Raw genomic sequence first — 27092 nt, 5'->3', positions numbered from 1 at the left:
TGCATCTCTGTAGGTAAAGGATAGAAGCCTTGCCAAACATTTTTAAACCTTAAATGTTGATTCCTTTGCTTTAGAATATCTCCAACAGATGAGAAGTTCTGTAAACCATTTTCTCTCTTTCAGTTATTAATCAGCCTGCATTTGTGAAGGATCTACTGTCTTTTGTTTAGATCCAGGTCTTATGTAGAAAATTCTTCCAAGGAAATTTACAATCCAACTGAGATTGTAAAATAATTACAGGATAAAGCAATCCCCATGTCACAGGACAGCTAATCCTTCTTCCTTGGGTCTCAAACAGCAATTCCGTGCTTCCCTTCATCTTTTTAACAAAGTCTACAGCCTTTTTGTAAACAATCTTTCACAAATTGCCTCTGATAGAGAGGTTTCTAACCAGCTCAATTTACAACAAAAATTGTGTTCTGAAGATGCTGGCAGAATTTCCAAAGGATAAGAAATCAGAGGTGAAGAAATAAAAACACACTAGTGACTGCTTAAATAATTTACCACAAGCTTTGCTTTGAATCAGATGTTAGAGCTATGTCAAATAATTCTCTTCAATATCTTGATTGTACAAGAACTAAAAATCTGCTGAACGTTTTCTGCCCATTTGGAAATAGTATTTAAAGACATGAAATGAGAAGAGACATACCTGGTTACTAGAAAGAATGCATTCTGTCAAGAAAAATCTAAATATGTTAGGGACAATAGATAGAGGCCTTATTTCCTGTTGTTGTAGATTAAGAATTATTTATGTGAGTAATGAATGCTTTTCAGGGATCTCTGCTTCCTAGCTGTGAGTTGTCATTGTAACTTTTGATGAGTTATTAAAAGCTTGTTGGACATGCACTTGTGGTACAGTCCTGGTTAGACTTCAGATGTGCTCTGTGAGCTTAGGCACAATTAACTTCACTGAACCACTACATTTTTTTAATTTTTTATTTTACACATATGAATGATGAAGAGATGAAATAAGGTACCCTAAGAGTCTCCCTGGCTCTCCTTGTTGCTTCATCCTAATGAATTGAATTTCATTTTCTTTAGTGTAGAAACAAGCACACATGAGTTCAGGTTTAAAATATTATAAACAAGTGTGACATATGCATTTTTTTCATTTCATGTCAGCATGCCTTTTTTAAAGACAAAAATCTCACTATGTAGCTCTGACTAGCCTGGAACTCTGACCTCCAATGTGATAGGATTAAAGCTACATTTCTTGTAATTCATATGTATGAGGTTGTGTGTGTGTGTGTGTGTGTGTGTGTGTGTGTGCGCGCGCGTGCACTTTCGAGAGTCAGATGATGGTATCAGATTCCCTAAAGCTAGAGTTATAGACTGTTGTGAGTTCCCCATTGTTGGTACAGGGAAACGATCTTAGGTTCTCTGGGAGAGCAGCAATCACTCTTAGTCATTGTTGCTAGAGCTATTGCTCCAGCACTATTTGAACATAAAAGGTGATTAACCTAAAGCCTAAAAGCAAAATATCAAAGATTGTCAATAATAGTAGTAGAAATGAAGAAAATATTTTGTACCAAGGGTGATATAACTATCTTCTATTGTCAAACAACAGTTAGAGAAATTATATCCTGATAAAATTTTTGTTTGTTATTTTCTGTTATTTGACAAATCCTACAGTTTGTAATGCTATCATAAGTAATTTCATATAAAAATATTTGTATATACACATGTATAGGAAAATAGAAGTTCAAATATGCATTCCTTATAAAAAGTAGGAAGTACCCACATGTTATATAAATTGTTAGTCAAACATAAAAGCAATGTATTGTATTACCAATGTTTCAGCAGACTCAAATATTTTCTGTGATATCACTTTAATAGTTATCAAATTCTCTGATAAAATATATTTAGCTCCAGTTTTTAAACTCATTGACCAAATATCTAAGTCCTGAGTATTTTGTATACCAAAGTCATAAGAAAAATAGTTTAACAGATTGCATAATAAATGTCATTTCTCAAGTTTTATTTTAACAGGAAGGGTGATATGTAGGAGGAGCTAAGGTGAGAGGAAGAAAAGGAGTAAGGAGAGGAGGAGAAGAAGGAGAGGAGAAGCTAGGTGATGAGAGAGAGAAAGAGAGAGAAGGGGGGGACATGGAGGCAGATGTTCACGTGTCTCCACCCGTCAAAGATAGTTGATATATCTAAGTTGGGTATTGGGATACACTTCTGATTGAGCATTACCAAACTTATAAAGCCTTTGATTAACATTTTTAAAAAATTGTATAAAAGCAAAAAGGAAAAGGGGGCATGGGATCGGATTGGGGTTTTCTAAGGAGGGGAATTGGGGAAAGGGGATGGCATCTGAAATATAAATAAAATATCCAATAAAAATAAAATTAAAAAAATGTCATTTCTCTTTCATGGTTTAGTTCTTCACTTGTTTTTTGTATTTTACCTTTAGAGAGTTAAAGACAAAGTGTACTGTGTCTTTTGAATATCTAAATCAACATTTATAAGCCACTCTATAGGTGTTAGATGAAGCTTCTCCAGTAATGTGTGCGTGTGTGTGTGTGTGTGTGTGTGTTATGTGTGAATATCTGAGGTCCATGGGTGTATGGGTGTGTATGGTGTAATGTCTATACATATATATGTATGGTGGCATGTGTATATTAAGTAGAAATAGTACTATATTGATATCTAGAAACCATAGATATAGGGTCTATAGAGATACTGAATAATTAAGATCACTTGCTGCTCTTACAGAGGCCCAGAGTTTCTTTGCCCTCACACACATGGTAGCCCATAACCACCTATAATTCCAATTCTGGAGAATCTAAAACCCTCTTCTGGCCTTTGTGTTCTTTTGTTGACCCATGGTGCATACAAATTCATTTAGGAGCACGCACATGCACATGCACACACACACATACCTATACATACAAATTTAAAAAGCATAAAAAGAAGAAAACATAGGTCTGTTTCATAAAACACATTTTTTTTTTTTTTTTTTTTTTTTTTTGCTTCGGAAGACTGACTTTCCTTTAAGTTAAAACATCTTTTTAGTCTTTTAGGAGGCATTTATTTCAACCTACTTTGCAGGATGTTGGCTTCAGTGTGGCTGGAACTTTTTACAGATAATTACAGTGAAATAGGAACATCTTCACTGGTCTTCATTAGTGAGTATTTGAGACATCAACGCTCAGTGAAGCCTATAAGAAGGGATGTTCCACTTTGATTTTAGGCTTGTAAAAATAGTAAACCAATTAAAAGAGATATTCTACTGCAAAAATATAATTTTCCTAAGTCTTCCTAATTTATTAAACTAGAACAATCTTTTATTTAAATAACTATAACTGCTTGTGTGTGTTTGGAATAAAGTTTAAATGGAATTGGCTATTACTTCATAGTAATTTAATTAATAATATATAAGAACCTAAAAATATGTAATAAATTAACTTCTTATAAAAATAAAAATAATATATACAAGAAAAGCAACCTATACTACCATTTTCTTTTATAAATGGCATACATAGATCTATAAATTTTTATTTTGCAACTGTTATTCTATTATTAGTTTTGTTGTTGTTGATGAAATTGTTGTTTTGTACAATGATTATCTTATGAAAGTGTATTTTTTCTTAATTGATGGATTTGCATAAGTTTTACATTGGTGTTCAAAAACTTCCATCAGAGTTAAAAAGGCTTCATTTTGTAGGTTAAAAAATCATGTTAGATATATGTTCTCTTTTCTATAAATATAATGGCTCCTGGTAGATGGAGAAACTGTGGATCAGGATGGAGCTCTTAGCTACTGCTCCAGCTCCATGTTCCCAGACTATGATAATAGTGGATTAAGCCTCTGAATTTGTAATCACTCACCTAGTTAAGTTTGTCATTTATAAGAATTGACTTGGTTATGGTGTCTCTACACAGCAATAGAACAATGAGAGAGTACAGAAGGCTGAAATATACCAGAATCCAAAAGGCCAGAAGGTATATGTTAGAAAATGTGGTAAATATAAATATATGTTTATGGTTTAAGGATGGTGATTATGTCATATGTATATAAATAAACATATATATATGTACACACACACACACACACACACACACACACACACACATATATATATATATATATATATATATATATGAGAGAGAGAGAGAGAGAGATCTTTGAAATGTTATACATAAGATAAGGAAGGAAGAACACCAAAGACATATTCTCATGATGGGTGACGGAAGGGATGTTTTATAGAAAAAAGAATTGTGTGCACAAATGTACTAAGGGCAGATATGAAACTCTAGAGAAATGAAAGGCAGCTGGTTTTGCAAAGACACACACTGAGGGGAAGAATAGAGGCATGCAGAGGAGCAAGCAGAGGTTCACAGTTGCTCTTATTTTATTCTGAGTATAATGAGAATTCATAAAAGGCTTTTAAAAATGATGTAGTGAAGTAACCACTGGTGTTTTCTTGAGACCAAATTAAGGCAAGGCATAATGGAAGAAGTACATCTCCTCCAGGATCATAGTAATCCAGAAAAAGGTGTTGGTGTGTTGAGCTGAAGAGTTGGAGAAACACGAATAAACGTGAAACAAGTGTGCAAGGCTCCTTTCTAAATCTTTGTTTTTGGCTGGGTTAGAAATAGGATAAGAACAAGGTTGACATCAAATTTCTGACTATGAATAAATGAACAGATGATGATGCCATTGGCTTAAATAAAGACTTTTGGTAGATTTTTCTTTTGATGAGTATGAAGTGTTCTTCCTTATCTTTTTTTTTTTTTTAACTTTTGGTTGAAAGTTGATTTTATTCGAAATTAGAATGTCTACTTAAGCTTGTTTCTTGGGACCATTTGCTTGGAAAATTGTTTTCTATCCTTTTACTCTGAGGTAGTGTCTGTCTTTGCCACTGAGGTGCGTTTCCTGTATGCAGCAAAATGCTGGATCCTGTTTACATATCCAGTCTGTTAGTCTATGTCTTTTTATTGGGGAATTGAGTCCATTGATGTTAAGAAATATTCAGGAAAAGTGATGGTTTCTCCATCTATAGTGATTGAGAGTTTTTCTGGGTATAGTAGTCTGGGCTGGCATTTGTGTTCTCTTAGGGTCTGTGTGATATCACTCCAGGATCTTCTGACTTTTATTCTCTGGTGAGAAGTCTGGTATAATTCTTATATGTTGAGGCCCACATTCTGCCTCAACACTTTGCCTCAACACTTTTGGGGCTAAGTGCTCTGGTCAAGAGAGAGTGTGGCTCTTGGATCAAGAGACGCGAAGAATGGAGACAAGACAGAGTGTGATTCAGTCTCTTCTATTTTCTCAAGTCTCTTCTATTGAAGTCTCCCCCTTGAAGGGAATTCTGAGGTATTTATATACACAAGCCGGAGACCACAGGTGAAAACACTTTACCATGTGCACCATACAGCTGAGGTCACTAAACAGCAAAACAAGCTATGTGGGATAAACAATATATTTATCAGAGTGTGCTTCAGCTGTTATAGGCTTTTGACAACCAAGTCTTTCATCAGGGTATATGGTTCCAGATGGCTGCAAAGTTGGTCTAGCCGCTTTCTACTATAGTCAGCTCCCAACACTTATAGGTCTGCCTTTGTGTGTTACTTGACCTTTTCCCCTTACTGCTTTTAGTATTTTTTTCTTTGTTTTGTGCATTTGATGTTTTCATTATTATGTGCCAGGGATTATTTCTTTTCTGGTCCTATATATTTGGAGTTCTGTAGGCTTCTTGCATGTTAATTGGCATCTCTTTCTTTATGTTAGGGATGTTTTCCTCTATAATTTGTTGAAGATATTTACTGGCCCTTTAAGTTGGGAATCTTCACTCTCATCTATACCTATTATCCTTAGGTTTGGTCTTCTCATTGTGTCCTGAATTTCCTGGATTTTGGGGGTTAGGAGCTTTTTGCATTTTGCATTTTCTTTGACAGTTGTGTCAAAGTTTTCCATGGTATCTTCTGCACATGAGATTCTCTCTTCTGTCTCTTTTATTCTGTTGGTGATGCTTGCATCCATGACTCCTGATCTCTTTCCTAGGTTTCCTATCTCCAGGGTAGTCTTCTTTTGAGATTTCTTTATTGTTTTTACTTCCATTTTTAGATCCTGGATGGTTTTGTGTAATTCCTTCACCTGTTTGGTTGTGTTTTCTTGCAATTCTTTAAGAGATTTTTGTGTTTCCTCTTTAGGGGCTTCTTCCTGTTTACCTGTGTTATCCTGTATTTCTTTGAGGGAGTTGTTTATGTCCTTCTTAAAGTTCTCTATCATCATTATGAGAAGTTATTTTTAAATCTGAATTCTGCTTTTCTGGTGTGATGGGGTGTCCAGGACTTGCTATGGTGGGAGAACTGGGTTCTGATGATGCCAGGTAACATTGGTGTCTGTTGCTTATGTTCTTACACTTGCCTTTTGCAATCTGGTTATCTCTAGTTCTACCTGTACTCACTGTCTCTGACTGGAGCCTTTCCAGTTATCTTGCTTGTGTCAAATCTCCTCAGAGTACAGTTGTCTCTGTGATCCTGTGATCCTGTAATCCTGTAATCCTGTGATCCTGAGCTCCTGGGTGGAAGAGCTCCTGTAACTCAGGCTGCCTCTGGGATCCTAAAATCCTGCTGCTCTGAGTACAGTCATTTCTCCTCTGCTCTCAGTGCAGTAGTTACTCAGCTGCTCTGAGTACAGTGGTTCCATTGCTGCTCTGCTGCTCTAGGAAGGTGCAGGATAAGGTATCTTCATAGGAGCAAACCAGCTAGATGTCTGCCCCAGCCAAAAGAACCAAGGGAGGGGCGGAAGGGGAGTGGTGTTCTGGAGGGACTGGATTTGGGTGGGTTGCAGCTCTGGGACATAGGGTTGTGCAGGAGGATCCTTACCTGCTACTCTAGGAAGGTTCAGGATATGGTGTCTTCACAGGAGCAGACCAGTTAGGTGTCTGCCCCAGCCACAAGGACCAAGTCTCAAGTAATTTTTAATAAAGAAAACAATAATCATTTATGATTTAACTAAAATTTGTAAGCTTTCTCAACACAAGATTGTTCAGAGTAACCAATCATTGTAACTTCTACGGCATTTAAAAAAATATCATTGTCACATATCACAATATATACATCTGTATGGATGTATGTGTAAATATAAATACATTCTTCATATTGGGTTGAATCAGTCACAGTCACAAAGATCTGGTCCCTTAAACTCAGATAATTTAAAGAAACCCTATCTATACACAGGTTTATTACAGAGGGAACTACAAAGGTAATGGGATAATGTATACAAGTGGGTCTGCCAAGGACATTAGAGATTTCAAATGTGTAAGACAACATTTATTTTTATAAAAGATGTTCCAAGGGGCTGGAGAGATGACTCAGTGCTTAAGAGCACCTGCTACTTTTGAGAAGAACCAGAGTTCAGTATCTAGCAACTATAGATGGCATAACTATCTGTAACTCTAGTTCCAAGGGCTCTTATGCTCTCTTCTGGTCTCCAGGGACATTGGCATGCACTTGGTATACTAAATTCATCCTGGCACATAAATATGCACATACATAAAATAATTTAAAAAAAGATATTCCAAAGGGGTCAATATTTTTTAATAAGAAGAGTTTATCAGTGAGTGCAACAGAACAGCACAGTCTTGAAAGAAATGACTCTCACTGAAGAACCTATGCATGCAAACAGTGTTGCTAATATTCCTTCAGAGGCGAAGTTTTCTACTTCTACAAAAGAATGTCTACTTCTCTTCCCTAAGGTCCTAGTGACAAATCAAGCCACAATTCTGACAATGTTTACTATAGGAAATCAATTAGTTTGTGAAGGTACCCCTCCTTAGTCAGAGGTTAAAGTCTTACCCAGCAGAGAAGAGAGTATCTCTAAAACCTTGCCAGCAGAGAGGAGGACATCCTCAAAGCTGCACAGATGCAGAACCTCTCCTGTCTTCCCAGGCCCATCCTATTACTCCATCCCCTCCCCCAGGTCACGTGCACAGTTGCCTTGATATAAGGAGCAGCAGGATAATCATGAGGGAATAGGGTGCCCTATATTGTCCTCAAAATGATGGCATGAGCCATCAGTACACCTTGTTGTGATGACCTTCTGCAAGACGGCACAGATGAATGCCTCTAAATGGCAGTTGCTTTGAGACTATGAGGACAGTCAGTTACACACAAGAACAGTCCCTCACACACAACCACACAAGGAAAGAACTAGGAAAATAAAGACTGATGCTCTTCTCTCTTCTAAACTCTGGGTAAAGTTTATGACTGAGTCCATGGTGAGATCAGAGTGTTGGGGATGTCTCTAGTTCTCTGCCTCGTGGGTCTCAGTACAGAGATAAAGAGTAAATTTTTGAGGAGTAAATGAAACTGATGGACCAGTGTGCATTACCACAGAGCAATCATCCCAATGATCCTTCACAGGACAATGCAGTCTTCATTCAGAACAAGTAGAGGCACAGTGTTAACGCTGGTGGGTTTGTCTTATCTTTCCTTGACAATGTATTTTAGAGATTATGATTATAATTATACACAGCTCTGCCTTATCTCTTAAAAGTTGTCAGGGTTTCCTTGTACAGACTGATTTAATTTATTACTATGTTCCTAGCTGGTGATATTTACCATTGGCTTTGGCTGAAACAAAAACTGCTGCAATTAACCTGAGTTTTTGAAACAAAATTTAGCAAAACGGTGCTTGTAGTATTAGAAGATACATTCTGAGGCATGAAATGACTGGGTTACAGCCTGTACAAATGCAAAATTACTAGACTTCACTCAGTTGCCCCCGAACAGTGGAATCTCTATGTAGAACCAGGTTAAAGACGTTTTCTATTGTGTGTCAAGGAGAAAGAACAAAATCTCAAAGATTAATTTATGATCCTTTGATTGTGATTGACATTGAGTATTTTCACATTTAAAATCTGTATGTATTTAGGGCTAGAAAGATAGCTTAGTGGGTAAAGGATGAGGATTAGAGTCTCTGAGACTCATGGTTTAAAAGATGGGCTTGGTGGTATATGATTTTCATCATATCATGGCTTCCCTTCATAATAGACTGTTAAGAAGTAAGCCAAAATAAACCTTTCCCTCTGTTAAGTTGTTTTTGGTAAGTGTTTTCTTAAAGTAACAGAAAAGTAAACTGAAGTACACACCTTCATATGTACACATACACACACACCCATGTATACCACAATGTCATTTGTATTCCTGTATGTGAATCACAATATTCGTGCCCTTTGCCTATATTTTAATAGAATTATTTCTATTAAAATTTTAAACATTCCACATAGCATAAGTGAGCTCTTGTGTATTACATTAATAATTTTCCTACTGCTTTTGATTAATTTGGTGACATTTTATGCAACATTTTAAAAGAAATGTATGTAAGGTCAAGTTTCTGCATTAAATTTCTCCCCCAAAGCTTTGGGAACCCCAAGGAAAAGAAAGTGGAAATGTATAATAGTCAGAAAGAATGGAGGACACCAGGAGAACAAAGCCCAGTAAATCAATCAAGCAAGGGTCATATGAGCTCACAGAGACTAAAGCAGCAAGTATAGGCCCTCCATTGATCCGTACCAAATCCTTTCATACATATATTATGGCTTCCAAAGAGTTCTTACCACCTCAGGTCCATTTTCCTAGGGCTGGCATTGTCCACAGTGGCCTAGACCTTCCCAAATCAATCATTAATGAGGAAAGTGCATCAGAGATGTGGCCATAGGCCAGTCTGATGGAAACAATTCTTCAAATGAGGTTCCATTTCCCAAGCAATTTTAATTTGTTTCAAGTTGACAAAAACTAGCCAGCATAGTGTACATGTTTATGGAAGGCAAAATTAGCTATGGGTTTCAGTCTGCCTACCGTTCTTTGGTTCTCTGATTTGGATCTCTGATTCTTGTGCCTGCTCTTGGGACTCTTATTTTTCTGTTGGATTACCTTCTATAAATTCCATGTAATAAGTTTTGTTTTATTTTATTGTATTTTATTTTGTTATGTTTATCTTTATTGCTTAGAAAGCTGTTCTTTTCTAGTGAGTGACAGAAAGGGGAGTGGATCAAGATAGAAGGGAAGATAGGGAGGGATTGGGAGGAATAAATGGAGGGAAACTGTAATCAAGACATATTGTATGAGAAAATTATTTTCAATAAAAGGGGTAAAAATAAAAAATTGAAGTATAATATATTTTATATAAGTGGTTGTATATTTTGATATATATGGGAGTTATCAGAAATAATACCCCATTGATGCAAAGAAAAAAACTGTTGTATATTAATTCATTGCCTAGATAAGAAAAAATAAAGAGAACTTACTGAATTACCAAAAAGAATACTCATGAATTTTGGAATTTATGTCTTCATATGACATTTTCCTCATTAATGGATTACAAAAATATTCCTCTGTATTTCATTGTTTTTCATATTTTATGTTTAAAACTTTCATATATCTAAAACTATCCAGAGGAATGAAACAGGGAACATCAGTCTACGTCTCAGACAAACAGCTATTTGACTTTCATAATTAATTAACTAATCCATTTTCTCCACTGACAGCATGCCAGTGTTAGCATTTAATTCCTAGCCGCCTTTAATTTATTTCTATGTCATCAACTCAATTCCATCAAACCATCTCCCTCAATGTGCCAATATTAGTTTATAATTTGTACAGAACTCTCATATTATTTTATAACCTATGAGGAATAAACTTATGCTTTTATTTTTGCTTGATTTTTAGAATATGCTAAATCTCAGAGATTAATTTTCCCATAACTGTTAGAACTTATAAGGACTTTTGAAATGCCCTGTCAGTAATTTCTGTGGTTATCAGGTCTTCAAGGTATATCAATTGAATGGTCCTCTTTCTTCCCTGCTCTGGCTCTTCCACTCTCAGTGTCTCCTGTTTTCTGGCTACCAGACACTTTTCCCAATTTCCTCTTTAAATTATTCATACTGGAGTAATCCAAGCTCCAGCAAGTTGTGGAGGTAATAAAGGGTGTCCACAGATTAGACACATGTGGCTCAAAGCAGATACTTAGAGAAAATGGCACTGAGAAGAATCTCAATGCAATTTCGATATTTTAATTCTTTTTGAAATTTTATTTTAATCATTTTTTACATTGATTAGATCTAGATTGCTTTTTTGTGTCTTTTTAAATATTATTTAATCATTTTTTCCACAATCCAGATTTTATCCCCCTCTCAGTCCACCCTCTGACTGTTCCCTGTCCCATACCTCCTCCCTAACCCCCTGTTTCCATGAGGATGTGGTGAGGCTGGTGGTGGTGGGGCCTCCATTCTCTTGAGGGTTAAATGCCTCTTCTCTCAGTGAACCCAGACCCAGGAATCCTCTGCTGTATATGTGTTGGGGGCCTCATATCAGCTGGTGTATGCTGCCTGGTTGGTGGCCCAGTGTCTGAGAGATCATCACGGTCCATGTTAATTGAGACTGTTTGTCCTCCTACAGGGTCACCCTCCTCTTCAGTTTCTTTCAGCTTTTCCCTAATTCAACCACAGGGGTCAGCAGCTTCTGTCCATTGGTTGGGTGCAAATATCTGTATCTGAATCAGCTACTTGTTGGATCTTTTGGAGGGCAGTCAAGATAGGTCCCTTTTTGTGAGCACACCATAGCCTCAATAATAGTGTTAGGCCTTGGGGCCTCCCCTTGAGCTGGATCCCACTTTGGGCCTATCATTGGACTTCCTTTTCCTCAGGCTCTTCTCCATTTTTGTCTCTGTTATTCTTTCAGACAGGAACAATTCTGGGTCAGAGTTTTGACTGTGGGATGGCAACCCCATCCCTCACTTGATGCCCTGTCTTTCTATTGAAGGTGGACTCTACAAGTTCCCTCTCCCTACTGTAGGGCATTTCATCTAAGGTCCCTCCCTTTGAGTCTTGAGAGTCTCTTAACTCCCAGGCCTCTGGTACATTCTAGAGGGTCTCCCCACCTTCTACCTCCCTAGGTTGCTTGTTTCCACTGTTTCTGCTGGTCCTCAGGGCTTCAGTCCTTTTCCTTCATCCTATACATGATCATGTTCTCCTCTTTCCCCCTTTCTACCCAGATCCCTCTCTCTCTCCCCCTTATGATTGCTTTCTTCCCCCTCCCAAATGGGATTGAGGTGTCCTCACTCGGGACCTTTGGCTTGTTAATTTTTTTGAGTTCTGTGAACTTTATCTTGGGTATTCTGTATTTTTTCTTTTTCTTTTTCTTTTTCTTTTTCCTTTTCTTTTTCCTTTTTTTCTGTTTTTCTTTTTTTTGGCTAATATACACTTATTAGTGAGTACATGTCATGCATGTCCTTTGGGGTTTGAGTTACCTCACTCAGAATGATATTTCCTAGTTCCATTCATTTGCCTGCAAAACTCAGGATGCCCTCATTCTTAATAACTGAATAGTATTCCATTATATAAATGAACCAAAATTTATGTATCTATTCTTCTGTCCTGGGACATCTGGGTTGTTTCCAGCTTCTGGCTATCACAAATAAGGCCTCTATGAACATAGTGGAACATGTCCCTGTGGCCTGCTGGAGCATCTTTTGGATATATCCCCAAGAGTGATATAGCTGGGTCTTCAGGTAGATCTATTTCCAATTTTCTGAGGAACCTCCAGATTTATTTCCAGAGTGGTTGTACCAGTTTGCAATCCCACCAGCAATGGAGGAGTGTTCCTCTTTCTCCACATCCTTGCCAACATGTGCTGTCACTTGAGGTTTTGATCTTAGTGACTCTGATTGGTGTAAGGTGGAATCTCATGGACATTTTGATTGGCATTTCTCTGATCACTAGGGATTTTGAACATTTCTTAGGTGCTTCTCAGCCATTCAAGATTCCATGCATTATATATAATGTATTTCCACCACACTTAGCCTCTTACCCTCTCCTCTCTCCTCTCTAGAGTTTCCTGTCTGTTTATACATTTCTTGTTTTATGACACACTAGGTTTAAGCAGGTCCCTCCTATCTGCTTGAGTATGGCCAGGGCTAGGCACTAGAACATGAGGAATCCACTAGTAGTTACAACACTGATGACAATTACTTTCCTTTTTTCAGCATCCATAACATAAAGTAGTCACCTGAGTAGTAGTTACTTCACAAGGCCCTTTTCTGTCTATGATTGTATATTAACAGGCCCAGTTTTAATGCAAGTCCTGTATAGGCAACAGAAACTGCAGTAGGCTCAGATGGTAAGGGCCATGTAACAATAGTTTTTCAGTCTCTCCATCAAAGGGCTATTACCTTTCTACTGCAGCGTTTCCTGCATCTTTTTTAAATGTCATTATCCTGCCCAAACACACACACACATGAACATTTACATACACACACACACACAAAGAGGAAGGGATGAGATAAAACTTAATAACTTTTCGGTTATATTTTGCACACCAGTCAAAATTAAGCTTATTGTGGGAAGAAAAAAGCAAAATAGAAGCTTAAATATAAAATGAACTATCCTAAAATGTTTGATAAGATTTAAAAGATCCTTGTTGGACAAAAAATTTGTTAGCTCACACTGAAAATGTCACCAGTTATCACTGGTTCCTAAACACAGAAAATCTGAGACATTTTAAATTAACTTATTCCCGCTCCCCCACCCCAGTAATGGATTAATAATGTAACCTTTTAGTCTCAATATGTCTTGCCTGTTTCATCCTGCTGTAGACTTTTCTGTTCTTCTTTCTTCTGCATGGAATACTGCCATAATAGCTGACCTTGCCTTTACATTCCCCATTGCATTTAAGGCCACATATCATTCATTCATCTTTTCTTAAAATATGGGTTTATAGACTGGAGAGATAACTTAGCAGCTAATAGTACTTACTGTTCTTCCAGAGGACTCAACTTCAGCTCCCAACAGTCATGTGAGGCAACTCACAATTGCTTGCAACTTTAGTTTCAGGGCATATATATATGCCCTGAAATCATATATATGGTGGGGTGATTATTGGATGCCCTAAAACTAAAGTTACATATCATATACATGGTAGTAACATATATATATATATATATATATATATATATATATATATATATATGAATGAAGTATGTTTAACAAGAACTTTATTTTTATATTTTGAGGTTTCACCCCATGTCACTTCATGTATATAATTCCAATTAATTAAGCTATTCTTTTAGGAGTCTAGATTGTACAGCTGTACACATATTGCCCTAATGCTCTACCTTTATTTTGCCTGAATAAATAGATCTGAATTTTGGAAATGAATGGGTTGTGTTTCATCACACAATTCCACAGAAATATTGGTTTTTTGCAAACAGATTTCTAAACAAGAAAATTAGATGAGTGACAACATTCACTATACATAGTAGGCCTAAATCGATACATACTGAATTAAGGAACAAAAGTATAGTCTCCAGAATTCTAATATAACATAAATGCCTATATAAGATGATTTCAAGCAGCCTCCAGACAGTTGATAGTTATTGACTCAGACATTTGCAGTTGTTGAGTCATGTATCTCCACATACAATGATTTAAATGATAGCAACTACCAAGTGTATTGTGTCACAATGAGAAGGCAACCTCTGAGTGGAGTAACTTTGGCTCTGTTTGGTTAGAATAAATTTGTGGCAATAACAAACAACACAAATAACAGTGTTTTAAGTTGCATAGAAAACTACTTCTTTCATATAAAAATGTACATAGGAGGAACAGGGCTGCCAAGATATTTGGGTCCCAAGCCTTTTATATGCTATTCTCTGCTAATTTTATATGTTATAAGATATCTGTATCAAGTTTAATCTTCATAGGCTGATTTCCAGAAACAATCTGGAAGAAATGAAGAAAAGAAAAGGAAGGAAGGAGGGAAGGAGGGAAGGAAGGAAGGAAGGAAGGAAGGAAGGAAGGAAGGAAGGAAGGAAGGCAGGCAAAAACACAGAAAAGAGGAAAGAAAACAACATAATAGTGCATGTACTTTCTTTATTAAATTCTTTCTAGAATTCATCCAGGTATGTACTTCACAGTTTCTTTGCCTTAGATTTAGGAAGAGAACCCCCTAATTTAATGAAATCCTAGCAAAATTTATCATTACCTCATTGTTCTGTGTAAAGACATAAACTGTCTTGCTGTAAAAGGAAATCACAGACAGAGCAGGACAATGTGAAATTGTTTTATGAGTTCATTACAATCCCTAGTTCTTTCCCTTTAGTCCCTTGGAGGTAGGGACCAAGGTCCATGGTCACATGAAGGAAGCAAGATGTGTGAGCATAGGAAGAGTGGGACAAGGAGAGAAGGGAAAGGATGGCTGTTGACGTCACTCCACTCCACCATAGTTCTCACTCCTGCAAGGAGATTCCAGTTTTGTTAATCTCACCAGCCCCATATGTTTTAACTACACTTTGCACCTTTTCAAACTGCAGAAGTCTTTTGCCTTCTCTTCATGTAGAAAAATATTCCCTCCTTCTAGGTTAACAAATCTGAGCTTTATTTCAAATATAGACTTTTCCATATGTTTTTATACTTTCATATGCTGTATTTTTGAGTGCTAGGCCAGGAAGCAGACATTATGGAAACCAGAAAGATGGACAGAAAAAAATGATAAATAGGTAAGTAGATAGGTAGGTAAATAGTAGATAGATGATAGATGGACAGACAGACAAATGGATGGATTATAGATGATAGACGACAGATAAACATATGATAGATGATTGTTAGATGAGAGATAGATAGATAGATAGATAGATAGATGACAGATAGATGATAAATGGTAGGTAAGATAATAAAAATATAGATGATTGACAAATAGATTGACTTACAACTGCATTTCACAAATAAAATCACAATCTTCTGAAGGTAAAATGTTCTTTTCTTTGTTTCTTTACAAATCATTTTAGATTGTCTGGCCAAGAGCAGAAAACTGATTGATTAGGAAGAACTTGTTGATGTTTATTTAGGTTCAATACCATTTGACCTGGAAACAGGTATAGATGTTGCTGATCATGCAGATTCTTCTCCTATGAGCATAATCACTGTAAAGATGTTTTATTCATAAAACCGTAGGGAGCTGATTGTAAAAGAAAAAAAATCTAAGTACATTAACAAAGGAAGATGAAAGGCTCTCTGGTTCATTATAATAAAATAAAATAAAATATAAACAATGTATAAAGTAGAAAGGCCAAGATTAGGTGCTCATTTTGTAAGAGTACCATGAATGATGAGCAGAGTTCTTCCAGAAATGTATAATGGTTGGATGATATAAACCCTCACTTGATTAGTTTTTAATATAAACTTTGGGTATAATGTAGTAGCTACAATAAATATCTCTGAACTTAAGTATTTCTATAAATAAATGGTTGTTGGTAAAGCACCATCAATATAACATTAGTATCTCAACAATATTAAGTTATATAGCAATGGAATATTAAATTGTGCTCTAGGGTTATTAGTACTTCTCCATATAACTTCCACTTGAATGAGGCAGTGATATATACCTCAAAGCAAATATAACCTCAGCTAAAACTCAAGTGTAATTAATATATAATTTTCAACATAGAAATTAACATGGAAGGGGATCCTACTTGATTATTGGAGTGCCTACGAGTATCTATGCAACTCTTCAAGCATACAAACATTCTCAGGGACTCTTTCTCCAAAAGCTAAAATAAGATTTGGTATTTCAATAAAGAGAAAAGCAATACAGTCAAAATCATTTACATGGGATTGGTAAAACACAAATAATTCAAAATAATCATCCCATGGTTTACAAAATGGTCTCAATGCAAAAAGCAGTCTTTCCCATTTTTAAATTTAGAACAAGGCATGATAATGAGCAGCAATAAAAATCTATATGAAACTAAAAGCAAACCAAATGTCTTATCATGGCTGAGAGCATGAGAGCCCAGCAGGAAGCATGGTAGCTGACTAGGTCTTAAAACACAGACTGAACTCTATGTCAAAGTGAGGTGCAAAAGCCTTGAAAAGTATTGATCACCTGCCATAGAGGATACTAAGTCTGCTGTTACATTCTGAAGTAATTCACCTTGCTAAATGATAAGCAGATTATTATATGCTGTTCCAATATACCATTAAAAAACTGAGAATGTATATAAAAAACAACAGCAAAATCCAAAAAATCCCAAAGTGGTCATGAGAGGGATGAGTAACAAGTTTGCATTCCCCTAGGAAAGCATCTTCTGTCTTATTGGCAGTGTCTCCTCTTACTCAGCATCCTCATGCTCCTTGGAAGGTCTCTGCTGAGAACATCAATGACCCTTCATCTTATTATCCCAAAGTCTGATCTCCTGACCAACCACAGGAGACTCATCAGAGAGATTGTTAGACTTTGAAAATCTAGGGCTCCACCCAGAGCTCAGGAATTAGATTCTTGCTTTCAAGGCAATTTCAAGTTAATCTTACACACGTAAAGTTTGGGGACCTCGGCTTCAGAGTATAATGGGCTTAGGAGATAAATGACAATGTTCTCCTCTAGCAAATGCTCATCCTCTTATTATTTGTGTGAGCATGTTTCCAGGCAGATACGTGAGGTATCATTGTAAACAAGCTTCTGGGTTCTACAGAAACAAATGTGCCCTTAATTATACAACACAGGTTTTACCCTATTTTGCAATGCTAAGGTTTGGATAAACCAGAACATTGTGCATGCTAGGCATAAGTTCTATCATAGATCTACACCCAGCCTTATTTTAACTTTTAAACAATATAGAGATAAAAACAAAAACCTTTAAAGACACTTTCAAGATTATGAAGGTAATTGATTTATACTGTCAGAAGAAAAAACACTTTGTTTTATGCTTGAGATAAAATTTATTCTGCTCTCTCTGGCTGATTCAGTAGTGCCCATAAACCAGAAAGCTGCCATCAACAAACAAATCTGGTACTGTTGGCTATTTCTTATAGTCATGAATCCCAATTTTCTCAATGCTTTGCAATTGAAATCAAGTACAAAAATAAAAGAGATGTTTTGGGTGCACTAAAAATGCAACTGTCCTTATAACCCTGAATTGAATTGTTGCATCCTTTCAAACAGGCTGTCTGTGTTGATTCATTTTATGTTAAGGAATCATACACTGGCAATCAAGTCATAGCCTTTGTTTGTCTCATTTATTGGGGTACAGATAAGTTTCACTTAAAATTTGCGTGTAGCAAACTGCTTTCTAAATCAGCTTCTTTAAACTGAGAGATTAGAGAAGCTCTCGGTCCTCACCAGGAAAGCTTCAGCCTCTTTTGGCTGTGGATAGCAGCTAATACAGAGCTAATACACAGCAGGTTCAGGAGCAGAGAGTGAGTGATTGTAAAGGTGTTCATCTATAAATGGGATACCTGTATCATGCACACTACCTGCAGAGTGCAGGAACCCCCAAAAAGAATGCAAGTGGAAAGATTTTAAGACCCAGAAGTCATGGAGGACTGGGGCAAAAGAGTGTCTTTCAGAATGACAAGAACTCTGTACTCAGGACCCCCCCAGATGCTGTTGTTACCTTTATAGGATATATACAAGACCCAGCCAGGTAACATTCCAGGACAGGTGGGAAAGGAGCACATTTTCCTCCTTCCACTCCTAGCTGAGGAACTAGTCACAGTTGATGGCTGCTAGTGGAGGGAAAGTCAGTTTATTTCAGGTTGTGAACCTTGATACTTGATTCTGCTTTAGAGAGTGGATCCACACCCACAGATCATAAAGATCATGGATCATGAAGAAGAAAGAGGAAATGAAATTGGGAAGAAGATGGGGATGGAGGCGAGGGAAGATCTAGAGGTAATAAAATATGACCAAAACACATTTTATACATGCATGAAATCCTCAAAGAATAAATAAAAATATGCTTTAAAGAAAGCATTGTATTCTAATGCATTTTGCTAAACTTCAACTAGAAGGACAAATCCATTTGAAAGAGTCTCAGAAAACAGGCTGTCTGGAGTGGGTAATTGCAGGGACTACCTCTTCAAGAGCTCTCTGATCAGAACAAATCTACACCTGCCAACTTCTGCTCTGCATGTCCCCAGTTCAGGGCCAAAGCCTTCTCAAGTTGAAGCAGTCAAGTCATTTTGATTTATTTTTGATGTGAATCAAACTTTCAAGCTAGCACATGCCATGAAGAAAATTACATATTTCCTGTGGCCCACTAAAAGATGGCTTATCAGAGCAAATCTGTGTAAAAGTTTGAAATCCTAGGTAAAATTAATCTCTTTTCCTCAGACTCAAAGAGATGATCCCCTCTGAGGTGATGTTTATGTCCTTGGTGGTGCAGTTTTGTGGTATTTCATGCATCTTTGCCCCAAGTCATGCTGAGTATGGGTAGACACCTCATTAGGCAAAGAACTCTTAGTAAACACACTTCACTGTGGGAGCATTTGGGAAGAAGAGACAGATGCACCAACAAATAATCGCTAGATGAGATGGTAACAGTGCATTGGTACATGCAAGTAGTTCGTTGGGAATACAAGATAAGAAGTGAATGATAATTAGAATTTTAGTTTAATTGTATTTTATTTCTCTTGATAACTAGTCATAATAGTTTGAAATACCCTGATAGTAGGTATGAAATGATATATAATTCAACTTGTTTTAGAAATTAAGTACTAGAATCTATGTAAGAAGAATGTCAAGTTAAAAATATATAGATGCTAAAAAACAAACATATAAAATAAAATATGAAAATCTTATTCATTAAAAATAATTATTTAAATAGGAATCCATGAAGCATACTGTTGGGCGCAGCCAGTTCTTCACTCTCAATAATGGTTGTATGTGTCCCATGGGATAAAATCTGCTCATATTTTTCTCATTGACATGTAGCTCAAAGTGGTGGCATTATTAAAAGCATATTCAGCTTTCAACTTGGTTTCTCTTGCTTCTCTGTCCACTTATGCACTGTCTTCCCCTAAATTAATTGCCATGATAAGCTGATATAAATGTCTTTAACTATCAGACTGAGCTAATATTGACCCACAAGACTTTGGAAAGTTAAATATATCATGGAAAAGGTATCTTTACTGAATTTCAAGATTAAGAATAACATATGTCTTCTTATGATGTCAAGAGTCTCTATTTGTTCACTTTCCACCATGATGTGGAAAATGAGAGGACTGCTGGTTGTCAGCACCTGCTATGGAGGGCCATGCTGGGGATCCTCAGTGGATAGTGACTGTGCAAATGGACCATGACAAGCAAACCAAGACCAACAGACACTCGTTCCACTTGATTTTCATCACTTTTCTGCTGTGCTCTACCAGGATCATATTTTAACAGGTTAATCATCATATTGCATCCTGTCTTTAACCCAGATAAAATATTCCTAACTTAGCTAAATCCTCTAATTACCTTCTACTTGAAATAACTGGATGCTGAATTAGTACCACATTTTATATCTGTTCCATGGCTCATCCAGATACTCTGGATACTTTGCCTGAATCTTGCCCTGGTCACCAATCCCAACTAGATTCAGTGATCACTGGAAAGGGTTCATCACTATGGTCTACCTAAAACCAGAATCAGATCAAGAAATGAAGGTGTCTTTTGAAAATATTGTGAATTTTCATTCCACCCAAGATTTTGTCTTTGCTCAGATTCTGCTTTATCACAATAATAATTGCTCTTATTTTCTTCTTTCATGATCTTGATGCTCAACTTAAAGCTTTAAATTGTGCTCACAACATCTGTTGGATGCCTTCTGTGAGACTCTATACTATTTTTCTTACCCATTTTGTGTTATTTTCCATTCCCACTCATTGCAGTTATCACTTATAATGTATTTACTTTGATAAGCTTAGTCCCTGTGTTTACTGAGCTAAATGCCCTATTACAAGTGCTTTTAGGAATGGCTTATGGGAAATTAAAAACAAAGGATGAAAAGTGTGGGCTGTGAGATTACAAGACTAAGATCAGATCTTGTAGCTAGAAGCTAATAGGACATTATGAGTAAGAGTTTCTTCATGGGATGACTTTCTCTCAGTTCATTGTCCAGAAACAGTGCTATAGATTCAGTTGTTTTAAATTGGAGCAGGTCTTCTTTTTTGAAGTGTTTCTGTTGAAAACCTCAGAATTCTTATAGAATGTCAGTTAATAACAATGTTCTCCCTCATAAACTGCGAGTATCTTAATGCTCATTATAAAAAAGAAAGATGTAAAGAATTTGGAGTGTGGAATGAATGGGATGGATAACGAGATGTGGTATGAGCAGAAAGCAAAGTATATTCTTGATGAAGGGGTGTTCCAAACCATATTTCAACCCTAATAAGTTTAGGATATAGTTAAGATAAGAACTTGTTCCATAGAAGTGGGGTCAGATATGTATAGAGATGTCCATGAGACTCCACTGGTTAGACTTTTAGTTTCAACTTAACTACTTATCAATTTCATGATTACTAACCCCGAACTTAATGCATGCATAAAAGGGAATTCTATCAGCTATAAAAAGGATGAGATTCTGTCACTAGGAGATGAGATGGATTAAGTTGGAGATTATTTAATAAATTAAAATAAGTTGCACACAGAAAGGTAGGTGCCACATAATCTTTTTTTAAAAGTTGACTTCATTGAAGGTTAAAGGGAAGTGATAGAGACTAGAACCTGGGGGTCAGAAATGGCTTAGAAAAGGTTCTTCAGAGGGTCAAGCTACATTTAGATAGGTGTAAGTAGTCCCTGTGGGTGCTAACCAGACAGAAGATATAACAATTATGTTCTACATACTTCAAAGATAAGAAAAGATTATTTTAGTATTTTTCACCATAAGTAATAACTATCTGAGACAGAGATATATTTAACCTTAATCATTACATAAACGGAACACACACTGAAACAGTGCAGTAGCCCACAAGTATGGTCAATTTCCTCACTTTTATGTATCAGTTTTAAAATAAAATTTGAGAAGCTAGAGAAATGACTTGATACTTACTTACAAGAGAGTGCTTATTGCTCTTAGAAGACCCAAATCTGGTTCCCAGGCAGCTGTTGACCATAGGTAACCATAGCCCCAATGAATCCTATAGCTTCTTCTGGCCTCTCTGAGCACCTGCCTTCATATAAGCATATGCATAAAAGTTAATCAAAATATAGTTTAAATCAATTATTATATATTTTAAAGTATTTACAAGGTATGTATAATTGCCCAGTTTTCAAAATGAGAAAAAATAAGATTTAGAAAAATTAAACGGTCACTATTATCTGCCTAATAAATAGTTTTGTATGTAGTTATGCTTTTTCCTCTTAACTTATGCATGCATACCCTTTAAGTATGTATATGTAATGATCCAGATAGGCATAGGAGGAGATTTTTGGAAGACTCACAAACCTCTTCCTATTAGACTGGTATAATTCATTGTTGTTTATGTGGCATTATCAGAACCTTTCTTACTCATATTGATGTTGATGTTGATGTTGATGTTGATGTTGATGTTGATGTTGATGTTGATGTTGATAAAGATAAAGATAAAGATAAAGATAAAGATAAAGATAGAACAAGATGGTCCAGCTTCCATCACTCACCAAGAGGAAACTTAGTGGGTGTCTTTGTCCTTTGTTGAATTAAACTAAAATGAATCTGTGATATGTAAAGGAACTCCTCACCTGTGTGATAGCATCTATTGTTTATTCAAAAAGGGGAAGCACCAAGCCTTGTGATACATCATCTTTGTGTGCCTGGCACCTTCCATCATGAATCATATTAATCTGCTTAAACTAACAAGGATTAATTGCTTCAGCAAGGCAACCTGGCATTGAAATGATATATTGCCCAAACAGCTTGGAATTTGGCCACTCATAAATCTCATTTGCTTGTTGGTTTATTTCTGTGTCTCTTTTTTCTGACAGATGTGTGCCCAATCACTGTGAGCATGGTGGGAAGTGCTCACAAACATGGGACAGCTTCAAATGCACTTGCGATGAGACAGGATACAGCGGGGCCACCTGCCACAACTGTGAGTGCCAATTTATCTCACTTTCATCTTGTAATTGCATGAGAATCATGGTCTTCAGTTACGCTTTACAGCATAGCAACCTGAATTACACACACCTCGCTTCACTTGATTCTGGAAGAAAAAAAATCCTCAAGGTTGCATTCTAATTTTCCAAAACTGGTATTCTAGTTGTCAAAATATATTCTCTCCTGTCTAATGAATCTAAAGAAGGACAGACATGTCCAACATTCCATATGTGAAATTGGGATGCAGAAATTGGATTCACCTCTTGTGGCTAAACTTTGTGTGTCTAGAGAGATTGCTTGGGAATTGTGTTAGTGTGATGCCTCTAACTGGGCCTCATTCATCAAGTCATCAGAGAGAGACAGACAGGGACAGAGGATAATTTAAACATTTAGTTTCTGGACAATGCCTGCCTTATGCTTTCACACAAAATTTGGTTACATTATTTTTAAAGCAATGTGTCAGACAGGGGAAGAACCCATTGCAGTTACGCATAAAAAAATAAAATCCTGAGAACACTATTTTTAAAACTATTAAAGGCAAACTGTAAGATTCAAAGATGACAAATTAGAATTGTGCTGTTTCACATACAATTATCCCAAAAAGTTAAAGTTAAAATATTTGAATATTTTTAAATAATTCCCTATTCTGTCATTGTAATATTAATTTTTCCAAATAGGCTTAGATGTTTTATTTTTTGAAAACAGATTTATCACAACATACAATTGGGAGTGAAGAGAGCCAGCTGTTATCTGACATATGGATATGAATGCATTCATACATACATGATTCTGTGTACATTAATGTACATGTGTACATATGTGTATATGTGCACAGACAAGTATACACATGTGTGCATGTATGAGTATGCAAGATGTATACATGTAGGGAAGAAGGAAAAGGAAGGGGAAATAGATATTTTATTTTGTCACAACTCTAGAACATAAAAAAATCTCAATTCTAAATTCTCTAATTATACAGATTAATTACTCTTCATTTTAGTTTAAGAAAATGACAAGCAAAATATTTTCAGAGTAGTCTTGGGGACAGTAAAAATGCAACATAGTTCCTTATGCTTTTCCACATTGTTATTTTTCATAATGTGAAGTAAGAAATCATGTTTAGCTATAAGCCTAAGTTAAGAAAGGCTGCTTATAATTTATTTTTCCTCACTTATAAACTTGTCTATTGAGATTCTAAAATCCAAGAGATAAACAGATTCATAGAAACTTGTCTATTGAGATTCTAAAAGCCAAGAGATAAAGAGATTCATAGGAAAGCTGACATTGGGGGTCAGTGGAATGCCTCAGCAGGTAAGGGTGCATGCTGCCAAACCTGTCCAGAGTTTTATCTCTGGAACCTACATGGTAGAAGGAGAAAACAAACTCCCACAGATTTTCGTCTGAATTTCCTGGACATTCATGCATACACATACTTTCACGCATATACTCACACCCCCTACACCCATGCTAAATGTAATAAAATAAATTTTAAAACAAAAAAAATCTAACAATAATGGTAAAATACTACTTAAGACTCAAAACACATGAATACGTATTAATCATTTCATGTTCAGGGCCCGAGAGACATCTCATGGTTCCAGAATGCTGGTTGCTTTTTCAGAGGCTCTAGATTTGCCTCCCAGCATTCACATGGCAGTTAACAACAAACTGTAACTTCAGCTCCAGGGGCTCTGATACCCCCTGGACTCTGCAGACACAAGGTGCACAAATTTTACACATACATGCATGCAGAAAACCAATCATACACATAATATAAAAATGAATAAATCTTTTAAAAAGAGATTCACAATATATAAAGTACTTGGCCCAGAAAAATCATGAATGAAAGCAATAATGAAATTACTTAAAAAGAAATTACAACTAAAGTTGTTTCCAATCAACCTTTTCTAAAAGTTGACTTTCAGAAGATATTCATTATATAAAATATGATCTACAACTAAGTAACTTTGTGTTCAAGACAAGAACTTTCCCCTTACCCATAAATTTCATGTAGCTATTTATAAACACCCTGTTTAGTCATGAGATGTTTTTGTTTGTAATTCTGTCTACACTCAAAGAGCAAGAAATTGATCATTTTGATAAATGTTTACTCTCTTGTTGATTGTTTGACATTGAACTAAAAGCCAATAATTTTGAAATAGTTGTTCCCACCACTAAAGACCAATTTTATAAATATATACTATTAACTGAGTAATTTAATTTGACTTTTGAGAGCAATAACTTCAAGTCAGAATGACCCAGGATGAATAGCCAGTTCCAAATGTGAAAGAAGAAAATTACCTTATGTTTCATGGTCTGGTATTCCACCCTGCTGGTCTTCATGTCTTGGTACACTATTCTGCTGTTTGCAATGTCTGAGTACTCCATTATGCTTGTTCCCATGTCCTAGTATTTTATCTTTCTCATTCTATATCTTGGTACTCCACTCTTCTAGCCTCCATGTCTTGGGGCTCCTTCCTACTGCTCCCCATATATTGGATATCTTGAATACATGAATATGCAGCTAATATGTACACACACACACACACATATAACCTAATACTCCTATACTCCTACTCAGGACTAATAAAAAATTGAGAGACAGAAAACTATATTTGTCATCAATTTGTCATCAGTTGTGTACTGAATGGGAAATTTTGAGTTACTACTAAGTCCATGTCATGCTGTTTGTCCATCTGGAAAGTCATAGGTTTTCTCACGAAATTTCCTTATTCCTGTGAACTAAAGGATTACGTGAAGTCACTCCTACTTCTCCAGGCCAGCATGCTGACATTCAAGCTGCTTATTCTGAGCCCTGTGATTTTTAATTCATGGAAGTACAAATGGAGCATTGATGACCCACAGTAGGTAACTAAAATGAAACTGAATATTTGGTAGTTTCAGTGCTTACAATTAGTTTACAACAGCTTTTTAACTCATTTTCTACACTGGTCCGGGTTTGGTGAGGGAGAGATAGGAATTTCCTGTGTAAGAACCTTGTAATCAAGCCTTTGTACCTGGTCTCATACCTAGCTTGCAACTCTACCACTTACTATTATACCATGGCTGCTTAAACCATTTGAGTCTCCTGTGCTCATTGGTGAAATGCCTGAATTAACAACCTCAGCATGATTGAGTAGGATGGTACCCAGTAACTAGGAAGCTTGGCCACTTCACTCACAGTACCCAGTGTCTTTCATTTCACTAGTTCCCAAGGGCACAAGCTTTGCCTTCAACCTCTATTTGTCCAGATCATACAAATTGCCCTTCATTTCATTTTGCTGTTCATCATTGTTATCTCTGTGGCATATTGGGGTTTGCAGCACATGATTGCTTTTAACAGCATCTTTCTCCACCAGAAAAACTAAGGGTCGTGAAAGCTAATCTGGATACCTCTTACACTGGAGTGTTTGTATACTCATCAATGTTTCTTCTTTTCAGTAAGATGTACAAAGGATTCCATAGATTGTCATCATCATACTACTTCCTGGGGGTCAGAATGCCATTCTAGAAATGCTGAGACCATGGGACACAAAAAGCTGGATTTTCTGTGAACCAACTCCAAAATGAAATAGTTTGTGACAAATACCAAATAGTACCAATTCTCACTGTCGTATATTTTAATATTTTCTCTGAAGATACTCCATTTTTAGTGACTGTTCTAAGAACTACACAGGAGCAACATAGACTGAAATCCTCAAGAAAGGAGTCAGAGGATGCCTAAAGTGGCTGCTGGCTTGTTGGTGTTGCACTGACTTATCTCTAGTTCTCTGTCTCAAAATTACAAGGATGTGTGCAACAAAACTCCACACTTCCAGCTGTGGCTTTCCTCTAATAGCTCTCCATAAACACACTTCAGATGTCTCCAGGCTTCCTTCCCAGTACTCCTCAGGCTCCTTAGGACCTAATTATCACCTCATTTTTGCACATGTGTTTCCTAAACTTTCAAGATTGTGGTCCTTATTTACATAAATTAAACTCAAGAAGCTATCCCTTTTCTCTGAGCTTAATTTTTTTTTCCTTGTCCTGCTGTGGTACTTGGCATTCTGTTAGGAATAAATCACACTCTATATTCTATCATCATTATGTGGAATTGCCTTTATTTCTCCAGACTATCTATAATCTTGTGAAAATTTTAAGCTATGCACAAAGAACAGGGCAGTGAGAAAATCTGGGCACTTGACAAAGATAAGTAATGTTTGGGAACAGAAATTGTTCCCAACTTTTAAATGCTAGATATGTATTCTGA

The 27092-nt window shown here is 36.4% G+C and overlaps 1 protein-coding gene across 1 annotated transcript in view; it reads left to right on the top strand.

Moving 5' to 3' along the window:
- The window catches only part of Cntnap2 (contactin associated protein 2), a 1965545-nt gene that overhangs the window by 1116876 nt on the left and 821577 nt on the right, over positions 1-27092 (top strand). Inside the window, exon 11 of the mRNA XM_034518882.2 lies at positions 22732-22838. Within this exon, the coding sequence (XP_034374773.1) occupies positions 22732-22838 (107 nt within the window). The remainder of the gene's footprint in view (positions 1-22731; positions 22839-27092) is intronic.

The sequence above is a fragment of the Arvicanthis niloticus genome, chromosome 15 (assembly GCF_011762505.2).
Source record: "Arvicanthis niloticus isolate mArvNil1 chromosome 15, mArvNil1.pat.X, whole genome shotgun sequence".
Taxonomy (NCBI): domain Eukaryota; kingdom Metazoa; phylum Chordata; class Mammalia; order Rodentia; family Muridae; genus Arvicanthis; species Arvicanthis niloticus.
This window is presented reverse-complemented; position numbering and strand designations above follow the sequence as displayed.